This window comes from Gracilinanus agilis, chromosome 3 (assembly GCF_016433145.1).
Source record: "Gracilinanus agilis isolate LMUSP501 chromosome 3, AgileGrace, whole genome shotgun sequence".
In the NCBI taxonomy this organism is placed as follows: Eukaryota; Metazoa; Chordata; class Mammalia; order Didelphimorphia; family Didelphidae; genus Gracilinanus; species Gracilinanus agilis.
This window is the reverse complement of record NC_058132.1, coordinates 442,714,263-442,726,931: the sequence shown is the minus strand read 5'-3', so window position 1 is coordinate 442,726,931 and position 12,669 is coordinate 442,714,263. Positions and strand designations below refer to the sequence as shown.

Sequence of the window (12,669 nt, the reverse complement as noted above, 5' to 3'; positions counted from 1 at the left end):
ATACATGTATATGTGTATATACATTCATAACATACACATGCATATACACATATATAATATACATACATATATATGAATTAAGTGACACTGATTTTTTCACCACACATTTCTGTTTTTCCTAGAATAGAATACCTTTATAATATCAAATTAAACTAATTAGTCCAGCAAGGACATATTGGAAATTTGTAACATCATTTATTTTTTATTTTCATTCTATAAAAAAGAAAGGGAAAAAAACTTCAGTAGATTTGCCTTTACAGAGATGAGAATCCTGTAAAACTTAGGAAAAGGGCTAGCATTCTCTCGACATATTATTTAGTGAATCACTGCCCCGAGTATAGCTCTATTAGCTCTACCTTGTAAATCACAATGGCATTATTAGCAATGTTTCAATATGATGTGACATCTTTATTATAATGTTTTTCCGCTGAAGTTTAAGTTCTTATTTTAGGTGGCCATCAGACAGATGCAGGACTGTTTACCAGGCTTCATTAACATAAAAATGACTATAAAAAAGATGTTCCCACCTATATTACTACATCATTTTTCATGGCAAAGTATAGTCACAATAAAAATTCCAATTGTTAGGATTTTTCTAAAAACTAAAATGACCACACATTTTGATAATGTAGGCAAATGGATGGCTCCCAGAATAAGAAGAATTAACTAAGTCAATCCAAAGATTGATTCTATCACATACTGAAGGATGATTTAATGTGGAACCATTCTATTTTACCCATTTCGTTGTTAAGGAAATATTAGTGCATTTTAAATTAACATCATCAATTTCCTCATGATAATTCTAGTTTGACATCATGAATCTCAAACAATTCCACCCTCCCAAAATTTTAAAGTAACCATATTCACTATAAACTTGTAATGTTTTTGTACTTTTTTGTTCCCCCACCCCCAAAATGGGGTGTAGGGTATCATGACCAATTGGGGGCTTTTGTTTGTTCCCCACCCCCTGGAAGTTTCTAGGATGCTGTACTAAAGCTACGCCATCTGTTTTGCTTCTTGTGCTTTTAGGCATCAGAGGCAGGGGAATCACAGCTGCAGGCAGATCAATAGAGTAAAGTCGTAGAGCAGAAGGGCTGCCAATGAAACAGAAGAGGCTTTCTGAGGCAAAAAGGAAGCAGAATTTGAAACTAAGAATGGTTTATTGCAGAAATTCTCCTTAGATTTTTGGGAGTGAGGAGGGCCAGGAAGAGACAGCAAGGTAGAGACAGAATGATTATCTAAATTGTTTACTTTTAGGAAACTCCTACATCAAACATTTTCAGCTGAATAAGAATGCCAACTTTTAAAAAAATCTTTAACAATATTAAAATTTAGATACAAGTATCTTTTCTGGGCATGCCAGACCCACAAATCCTTATTCTCCTGACAGTCAACTCTGAAAATAATGAAATAAAAACTTTAATCTTGATATAAATATTTAAACAGAGGGCCAATATACTTAATGAAAAAGTGATAGTCTTGAAGTTAGGAAAACTTGGGTTTAAGTCTGTCTTCTGACACTCAATATGTGTCCGTGTGACCATGACAAAGTCATTTAACTTTTCTCAAATTCAGGGAACTCTGTCTACTAAGTCCCTGAGTTTTTACGCCCTGAAGTTCATGTTAAATTAATCAAAACTGCATTTGGGGAGGGGGGGAGTTCCATCAAGCTACTTGGCATTCCTGAACAATGTATCAAGTAGAATTTGATACATTCCCAAAATTAAAAACTAGAGTTATAGTTGACTATGAATATCTTAATTTTTAAAAACAAATTTCCTTATGTAAAAACTGAGTTCTAACTTCACATATCACAACCACTATCCTTTTACTTTTATCCTAACCACTTGAATCATTTTACACCTAAGAGGAAACCGGATTGTTGCCTGCCCTGTGTTCCAGAGCAATTAATGAAACACAGATTATGTGATGTTGCAGAATAAACTAGGCAATTTGGCATTTTGTCAGTATCACGGTGTTCCAGGAAGAGAAACAGATATGAAAATGACAGATGCATGAGGTATCCTTAATATAAAACATCATTTGCAAAAAAATAAAGAGGAAGAAGAAGAAAAAAAGGAGCTGGTATTAAATATATAATATCTATAGGACCAAACAAATAAAAGACATAGTGCCACTATGAGATGGAAGAGGCTGTGGTTTGTTTGAAAAAAAATTCATAAAAGTAAAAAAAATATATGATTTTGTGTACTCTCTTTGTATGAATATATGTATAAATGTATATATAATGTATATAGACACACTTAATCACACTAGAGCTCTACCTTGTTCACAAGCTATAATTGGAAATGAAGGGAAGAAATTTGTTTCAGCTTTCATCCTACAATTTTACAGAAACCAGTAGCTTTCCAATGCGGCCTCCTTTCCCTCCATTTTCTGGAAAATGATATACGAAAAAAGGCACAAAGAGGTAATCATAAAACAACGAAGGCACCAAAAGGCCACACACTTTGCTAATCTGTCTCCTGCTCATAAAATCACTGGACTTTTTAGAGAAGCTTAAGATTTAAAATCAAAAGCACAAGTGTTTTTTTTTCCACAAAAAAACAAAATGTCCTAGTTTCAACTGCTCTAAACTAGACAACCTGAAATTTAAAACAAAGAGATTTAGGAACATATGCTTCTCCTCCAAATATATAAGTCAGGGTGCCTTCATAGTCAATCTCAAAATAGCCATTTAAGCATTTTTTAAAATTTCATAATAATAATTAATTGGAAATTTTTCAAACTCTTTAAAAGTTGTTTCAAAAACCCTTTTTAGTGCAACTACTTAACAACTTGGAAAGAGCATTTCATATCACTTCAAATGTTAAAATATTTCATATAACATCACAACTCAGAAATTTAAAATTTGTCAATGAATATAAAATAAAAGATGCCATAATAATCAGTTGATACAATCACTTCAGAAAAATCACTGCAGACTTCAGTGGGAAAAATCAGTCAAAATGTCAGTTCAGGAGCCTCACACAGTCTAAATGTCTTTCACTCTGAAAATATTGAAAATTGAATTACTCAGAATTTCAATCAAAATACCTATTGTTATCTCAGCTTTACAGAACCTTCCCTTTTTAGAATATCCCAACTATCACTAGAGTTTTCTAAAGAATCAATGTAAATAGCATATTGTAGAAAAACAATGAAAATATATCGATTGACTGAACTTACCCCATGTGCTGGGTAGGAGATCCAGCCCAGCTCCCCTTGAATAGCTTTTGAATCCAGAAGATTAACTAAAAAGAAAACATGCAAACAAAATTAAGAGGTATGCATTTCTATTTGCCTCTTTAAAATTAATCATAGATTCTCTTTTGAATTTTAGGGGTTATATTTTTTTCCTTATTTAGACTTGTGTGATTTTGTTGATGTAAGAAATTGCTGATATGGCAACTATAACTTCTAATTTTAGGGAGTTGGCTGAAGCAATGAGTGAATGACATGCCCAAAGTCATAAAACTAGTATGTGTCAGAGAAAAAGCATGTATTACACCTTCCTAACTCTAAGGCTGTCCATCTACTATAATATATCCCTCTGCCTCTTTAGCAAAAGTACTCCTTAACAAAATCAAACTTTTATATGGGACACATAAAATGGATCATTTATTCAGGTAGCTTTGAGGTTCACTACAGGAACAAATAAAAGAGCTATGCTCATTTGTTTTGTAAAAAGATGAATGAATGGAGAAGAATTTTTAAGAAGAAAGTGTCCAATAAATCTCTGTCCAAATTAATTAAACCATAAGATATCTATAGAACTATTCCATCACATTAGCACACTGAAGTTAATCCTCTTGCATTCTCTTTTGATCTGAAATTATAGAGTCAGTGAATCTAAAAAGTGGATTTTGCTTTAAACTTCTCATGGGCAAAGTATACCAAATGAGTAAAACAATCTCTTCACTGGAAAGTGTACATGATGGACCTAAGGGAAGATAGCCAAAAGTTTTTAAAGCCTTGCAAAGATTTTATACTTCTTTGCAAGTCCAGATTTTACTCAATATCAACCATTATTTGGGAGTTCCTTTCATTGATGAAATCACAGGCTTATATCTCATTCCTATAGTATAGCTATAAGTTATTAAAGTTGACAATAATAAACCAGATACATTAGGTTTGCCTCCCACAATAGGTTACTTCTTTAACTTTCCCTCCATGCCAAATTGTGTTATTAAATCTTCATTTACATTTATTTCATTTCCCTTAGTATCCAACATCATGAACCCACTTGTTCTGGATGTTATAATTGTGTTAGAAAAACTTTGCTTTCATTTATTTCACTGCCTTATTTTATTTTATCTTATTCAAGAACTCAGGTTTGATGCTATAGTTTTTAAAAATAGGTTATAGTTACTAGTCACGTCTGGCAGACATTTTTGAAATTGGGGAGATAAAAAGATAGCTTGTAGTTTGGGATCATATACAGCAATTGTAAAGACTGAAAAAGGGTTACATCTTTTTAATTAACAAATGTGTTTTTTACAATATTAGAATATTAGACTGAAATTAGTAAGCACCCTTATCCTTCTCAAATATGTAGACAAGAGGCCAATACTAACTCTTAAAGATTGATTGTAAGATTATATAAACTATACACATATATATTAACATGTTCCAGATCAGGTAGATCAATATGTAGCTCTAATAAAGAGTCATCACCATGAGCTCCAAATAAGCAGCAATCAATGTGAAATATTGGTATGCCTCAAAGTACACTCAGATGTCATCAATAACTTATTTCTTGTTGCCTAGGTAAATGTTGATTTTTCATCAATCATTTATAATTAATCTATAGTGAACATAGAAGCCACTGATATTTTAAGGTAAAGGAAAGAAAGAGATGACATTCTCAGTATGTACATGCTCAATTACAGCAATTAAAGGAACCATAAGCTCGAACAAATGGGGAAGAATGATGAAAAAGTAGCCTCCTACTCCCAAGAAAGACTATCACTTTTCCCAATACTGTATACTATTGAATTGAGGATAAAAGTAAAATAATGAAATACATTATCTATGATGTTGACATCTATGATTACATTATTATTTTCTCAAACAAGAAAACAAGGTATTTTCAGTTACTGCAGAAAAAGGGGAGGTCACAATGAATAAAGAAGGAAACATAACTATTGCATATATTACACAGTTCAAACATTATTAATATTTCTAGAACTGTGTTTTGCCACAGAAGATTCATCTGGAGGTATATCATAGTGAAGCAAAACTTTATCACTCTTTATTTTACTCTGAATTTGATTAGTCTGATTCAATTCAATAAATATTTATTAAATAACCAAATGCATAGGGCACTATACTAGAAGTATAGAGATGAGTCCCTCCCCTCATTTTATGAGCTTATATTTTATGAGCAAACTAGGCACATTTACTTAAAGAATATGAAGTATTGATGAGACAGAATCAAAATTGTATGTTTGTGTGTCCTTGTGTGTATTTCTAGTTTCATCAGTGGAGGAACTCTAAACTCTTTGCATTGATTGCAACTCTTCTTTAAAACATTAGTTTCAGGGACAGCTGAGTAGCTCAATGGATTGAGAGTCAGGCCTAGAGACAGGAGGTCCTACATTCAAATCTGACCTCAGACATTTCCTAGCTGAGTGACCCTGGGCAAGTCACTTAACCCCCATTGCCTAGCCCTTACCACTCTTCTGCCTTGGAGCCAATATACGGTATTGACTCCAAGATGGAAGGTAAGGGTTTTAAAAATAATAATTTAAAAAAATAAAACATTAGTTTCTTTGATAACAAAATTGTATAGCTTTTGCTTTTGTATCACATTTTCCATTGTTACCATCATTCTCTTACACCTTCCCAGAATTTTTAAATGAACAAACAAACAAAAAGAATTGGAAAGCATTTAAGGAAAAGTAACCAATATATTAACAACAAGAAAAATGTCAAACATTCTATGTAAAACTCCACACCCATAGTCCCACATCTCCTCAAAAGGAGTAGGGGGTATCTTTTTATAGTTTCACAGCATTCAGTTCAATTGTTTTGTTGTTCATTTTCCTTCCCAAAAGTCATCTCTGGATTCCCCTTGCCCTACCACCACCACCATTCTTGCTCTTAGGAGCTCTCTAATCCCCATAACATGGGCTAGGATGTTACATATGGAGAAACAACACTTTCTGATAAACATCTAATGAACCCAAAACCCTCAACTGAACTCGTTTTGCGTCCCACATTTTTCATTAAAGGCACATACCTAATTCCCCATGGGAGTCTCCTTCATTAAGGCTCCCATTAGTCCAATTGAAGTCACATCCCCCCATTCAAGTCTCCCAAATTCAATGCTTCTCTTATTATCTTACAGTTTTCCCCTTTGCTGAGAAACTATAGGAATTACCATCTCTTTTCTATTCACCCATGGACTTGTGAGTGGGGCATCATCTGTTCCCTCCGTCTCCCACCTCCCTTCTCATCATTTATGCACCCTTCTGTTATTCTGTCACATAAAATACACTGATTCATTTGTGAGGGGGGAGTGAGAGGATTTTGTCCATAGTATTTCATTTCTGATATCCCACCATCACTTCTGTCATTTCTCCTGTTTCTTTAAGTTCTGCTTATATCTTTATTCCTTCCCATTCTTTAAGAAACAAACAAACAAAAAAAAAAACAAACCCTTGATGATTCTTCTTTATTTTTTTACTTCTACCTCAAGGGTTGCTCTTTATCTCTTTCCCTTTTTTAAAGTAACTTAAAAATGAGTTAATTGATATCATTACTTAGACTCCTTGGGAGCTGTACTTATTTACATTTCTTATGGTGTTTGCCAGATGGATATTCAGCTCACATCTTTTTCTTTTTTCTTTTTTTTTTAACAAGAATGCCTGAAATGTGTTTCTGTTGTTGAATATCCATCTCTGTTAATTGATGATTTGGCTCAGGTTTTCAGGTTATGTCATTTTGGGTTGCAGCCTAAGTATTGCTTTTCAGAATATATTATTCCATTCCCTTTTGCAATTTCTAGTACCTGGGTAAAAATTTCCTTCAATTACTATATCTGGATTACTTTCCTTTATATTTTAAAATCTTTTTTCCTGGATGCTTCCAAAATGTATTATTTGTCTGTGGAATTATACAAATTTAGCTTTGTGATTTAGCTTCTTTGTGCCTTGAAGTTTTAAAGAACTATGGTTTTTCTGGAGAAGTCCTGGAAAGTTTTGTTTTCTTCTACATTGTAGTATTTAGATTTCTTTTTTTTTATTTGTATAGTCTTCAGGGAGACCTATGATCCTTAACCTATCTCCATGTATCCTGCCTTCAAGTTCAGTTACTTTGGCTCATAGAGAATTCATGTGTTCTTTTAATGTTGCCTTTTGTTTCTCCTCTGCCAGAGTTTTCTCCTTTTCAGAATTTTTGTGTTCCAACTCTGTTCATTTCAACTCCATTAGAGAGGCTTTTTATTATGGATTCTTTTTTTTCTAATTTGCTAATTAGTTTTCAATCTTCCATTGAGAGCTCTAAGTTCTGATGTCTTCATTCATAATTTCTTCTTTTATGGAAGCTCTACTCACACAGCTACCACTTTAGTTCGGACTTCATTTAAACTTTAGAAACCAACTTCTGATAATATCTAACTGAGAGCAATTATTTTCTTAACACTATTACTGTTTTTTAAACCCTTACCTTTCATCTTAGAATTAACACCATGTATTGGTTCCAAGGCAGAAGAGTGGTCAGGGCTAGGCAATGGGGGTTAAGTGACTTGCCCAGGGTCAGACAGTTAGGAAGTGTCTGAGGTCAGATTTGAACCTAGAACTTTCTGTCTCTAGGCTTGGCTCTCCCTCCACTGAGTCACCCAGCTGCCCCCAATAATAGCAATTATTAAGAGAGAACAGTGAGAATTCTACTAGCAAAAGAATTTTGCTATGGAGAATATGGCTGGCTATATCAGCATGATCACAATCTGATACATATCTATTTTGTTTCCAGTTCTTTGCTACTACAAAAAATGCTACTATAAATATTTTAGTTAATGTTGAGCTTTTCTTCTTGCCAATGACTTCCTCCTTTCCTGGCAGTGGAATATTTGGAGAAAGGGTATAAATATTTTAACTACTTTATTTGTATTCCAAATGATTTTCCAAAATGGTAATTCCAATTCACATCTCAACCAATATCTAAATGTACCTGTCTTTCCACTATCCTAACATTATTTTTACCCTTTGTCACCTTGTCATGGATGAAAGGTAAAACCTCAGTGTCATTTTGATTTACATTTCCCAAAGAAGTAAAAATGTAAGGAAAAATGAGAGCTTTCACAGTCTATTTATTTTTTAGTAAAACCCTTAACTTTCATCTTAGAATCAATACTATGTTCTATTTCTAAGGCATAAGAGCTAGAAAGTTTAGGCAAGGGGAGTTAAATAGCTTGCCCAGGGTCACACAGCTAGGAAGTGTCTCTAGACTTGGCTCTCTATCCACTGAGCTACCTAGCTACCCCCTCACAGGCAATTTTTAATACATTATACATTAATGCTGCATTTATTGTTTGGTGATGTTAGAAGATTTGAATAGACAAAATGCAAATTTGAAGACTATTGGAAGTGACTTGTCCAGAGTCATATAGTTGTTAAGGTTAACTAAAGTTGGAATTGAACTCTACTGAATTTACTACTGCATTTCTATTTATATTATGCTAAACTCCTATAAGACTTTAAGACTACAGAAACTATAGAAATAACTTGATTACTCAATAATATATTAATATAATAATGTATACTGAATATAGCAAATGTTAATCAGGGAGATAGTGCCCATCATAGGCATTTGCCTCTGTTGTGGAAAATATATTACATCAAGTCCAAACCAAAGAAAGAGTCCCCATTGGATAGGTTATCTAAATGTCTTTTTCACAGTAGATGTTATAGCAATTGAATCAAGCCTCATTATCAAGAAATAGCAACATAAACACATCAATCTTATCCTCTCTTCTTTCAAAGTCAATAGAAAAGTGTACACTATAAATGCTATGGTTGGTGGTACTGACAGTCCATTTAGTCCTCCTGTATTGTCTTTTGGTTTGGATTCACAGATTGATGAATCTAGAACTTGTCCCAGAACTAAATTAGCTTAGCTTGATTTGGGGATATTATACAATATTTCTAATGATTTCTAACTGTCCAATGGAATAATGTCCACCTTTTCATTTTAGTAATGCATTATGGCTATGGATCATAGAACAGTCTCATTTCAGAAAAATTCAAATTATAGGTAACATAAAGGCAAAGGAAAAACATATCATTAACATAAGCAGGCTGCGATATGTCACAAAAATGACTTGAAAATAAGAGACATTGTTGACATTCTCTATGAATTAATACAGTTAGGTAATAGAGTTGAAAAGCAATCGATAGACCTCCCATGGGGTGAACTGCTAATCCTGAGTTGCTAAAGGAACAAGAGGAAGTTCAAAAGTGGCATGGTTAGATCATCTTTTGAGAAACTAAAGATAAATGGACAAAAATTGAAAAAATTGCACTGGAATAAAGAATACACTCATATAATCAGGTATACATCAAAGTATGAAAAAACAAACTAGAAATATTCACACTAAATTACATTTCTTCATTTTCCTGTATTTATTGAAGGCTTAGCTTCCAAATTCCACTTTCTGCAGGAAATATTTCCTAGCTCCTCCAGTTGTCAGAGGTAATCTCTTCCAAGATTACCTTCCACCTAAATCTTTTTGTAATTTTTGGATATATTTATTTATTAGTTTTTCCTACATAAGAGTGTAAAGTCTTTGAAAGCAAGAGCTGTTTAGTTTTGATTTTTCTTTTTTGTTTCTTATACTCTTTTTATCTACAGTGTTGGCATAGGTTCTAGGACTAAGTATGTGCCCAATAAATACTTTGTTTAACTAATCACTGACTGATTAATTACCAACTCTCAGAATATAAATTAATAATTCAAGAACATTCCAAAAATTCTGCCCTTAGTTGGATTTGAAAAATATTTTATATTATTTTTGACTTGTGTCTAGGATTTCACAGAACTTTAAACAACGTTATTGAATTGAAGCCCTCCTAGGATGCCTCAAATCTTTTCTTCCAATATCTGCATATGGAATAAATGTGATAATGTATTGAAAAAGTTAGTAGACTTGGAAAGCCAAATAGAAGTGTGAAGTTTCCATGGAAAATAGATAATTAAATGTCACTTTATACTGCAGCATCTTTTCCTGAGTTCAGGTCTTGACAAGGGAATTCATATATATCTACCAAGGAGAATCCTCACTCTGCCCCACTGACCCAAAGTAGATTTTCCAATGGGTTTTGAATAAGATTTAAAAGCCATCCAGGAGAACATTGTACACAGAGACTGATACACTGTGGTACAATCGAACATAATGGACTTCTCTACTAACAGTAATGCAAGGATCCAGAGCAAGGCTGAGGGACTTATGAGAAAGAAAACTAGCCACATTCAGAAGAAGAACTGTGGGAGGAGGAACACAGAAGAAAAAAAAAACTGCTTGAACACATGGGTTGATGGGAATATTATTGGGGATGTAGACACTAAACGATAACTCTAGTCCAACTATCAATAATATGGAATTAGGTCTTGATCAATGATACTTGTAAAACCTAGTGGAATTGTGCGTTGGCTAAAGGGAGTTAGGGGGGCTTGGGGGAGAGGGAAAGAACATGAAATATTTAACTATGGGAAAATATTCAAAAGAAAATTAAAAAAAAAGATTTAAAAGCCTGAAGATAGTCCTGGTAGGCATGGTTTGCAATAAAGAAATAAGCAGAATGCACATAAGACTCAGCCACACCTACTGATGGACACTGGGGAAGCATATGGTCCTTCCTTGTCATCAATTCCCATTGTTATGGAACCGATCCAATTAGACTACGGTTATCAGTACCAGCTAGGCACAAAGCTCCACTGGTTTGTACCATGGACAAAGCTTCCATGGATCACCAAAACCAACAGCCTTTTGTGTAGCTGCAGCCATTGGCAAGAGAGTTGCCAATATGAGAAATCCACTATCATCAGACCTTATAAAATTTAAGGATTTAAGAGCTTGAAGAGATGTGAGAGATCATTTCATTCAAGTGTTCTTAACCTTTTCTAGTGTTAAAGGCAACCAGGTGGCACACTATGCTGCCAGGTTTTAGGTCAAAGAGATATAAATTCAATTCTGTCCTGAAGATGTGAGTTCAAATGTGTTCTTGTATACTTGGTACCTGCGTAGCCCTAGTTAAGTCATTAAACCTTTGTTTGCTTCAATTGCCTCAGCACTAAAATGGAAATAATAATAATGCCTACCTTCCAGAGTTCTGGTGAGAATCAAATAAGATAATATTGGTTGGTAAAGCACTTAGTGCAGTGAATGGCATAAAGGAGGCAATAAATACTTCCTTCCTGTGTCACTTTGACATTCTGGTGAAATCTATGGACCCTTTCTCAGAAAAAAAAATTTTTAATGAAGAAGATAAAATATGAAGGAATATAAATTAAGTAAAAAATTTGTTTTACTCAAAACCCTTACCTTCCATCTTGGAGTCAATACAGTGTATTGGCTCCAAGGTAGAATGGTAAGGGTAGGCAATGGGGGTCAAGTGACTTGCCCAGGGTTACAAAGCTGGGAAGTGTCTGAGGCCAGATTTGAATCTAGGACCTCCGGTCTCTAGGCATGGTTCTCAATCCACTCAGCTACCCAGCAGCCCCCTTTAAGTAAAGATTTAATCATAGTTATCAAACAGATTTTAGAATATCAAGTTCTTACTTTTTAGTCTAATTTCCTTTTTTATCAGATATGAAAATTCAGGCCCAGGGAAAGAAAGTAATGGAAGAGAGTAAAATATTGTCCCCCCTCCCCACACACCTTTTATATTCTTTCACTCAAAGAATTGGTTATAAAAGGAATTTGCACATGGCTAATAATAATCTCTCCCACCACACAATTAAAAATATATAAAGTAAAACATTTTTCAAAAAAACAAATGTAAAAAGTATTATTTAAAGTGAAGCACACATGCAAAATAAGTGTATTTCTCTGGGAAAACTTTTTTAAAGTGAGAATTTCTTAAGGATTTTATTGTGGCGAATAATTTGCACCTAAGGAATGTGGCTCATTTTGAATGATCATTGCAAAATTCAGATTTATAGGATCTGCTTTTCCATCTAAAAAGATTGAGACTTCACTTAATTCTAACTCACACTTTCGAAAACATCTTACACACTACATACATAATGTATGTTGGGAAAAATCAAGAAAACATCTGGGTTTCTTTTTAAGGTAAAAGTTTTACAGTAATTTACAATGTATTTTAATTTTATGACGGGTATCTTTTGTTCTTTCAATTGGTGTCTCTTTGAAGAGAAGCAATATTGTTTTGATCTTGAATCAGTTGCTTCTTTCATAGGCTCATGAAAAAGAATATTTGGCCAATATATCCTTGTATTGTACTTAGAAGAATTTCGTCTAGAAAAAATAGAATCCTTCAATTTTGTATAATTTATGGTCAGGTCCTAGATATTATAATGATACAGCCCATGAAGGAAAACCCAAGGCTATATGTAAAGAGGTTGGAGAAGGAGGAAAGAGGTGAATTGAGATAGATTTAATAAGCTCATGACCACTGAATAAGGCGGATACTTCAGAAATGTTCG

At 33.7% G+C, this 12,669-nt stretch overlaps 1 protein-coding gene across 1 annotated transcript in view; it reads right to left on the bottom strand.

Moving 5' to 3' along the window:
• EPHA3 (EPH receptor A3) overlaps positions 1–12,669 on the bottom strand; it is a 436,551-nt gene that overhangs the window by 408,446 nt on the left and 15,436 nt on the right. Inside the window, exon 2 of the mRNA XM_044666928.1 lies at positions 3,190–3,254. Coding sequence (XP_044522863.1) covers positions 3,190–3,254 — 65 coding nt within the window. The remainder of the gene's footprint in view (positions 1–3,189; positions 3,255–12,669) is intronic.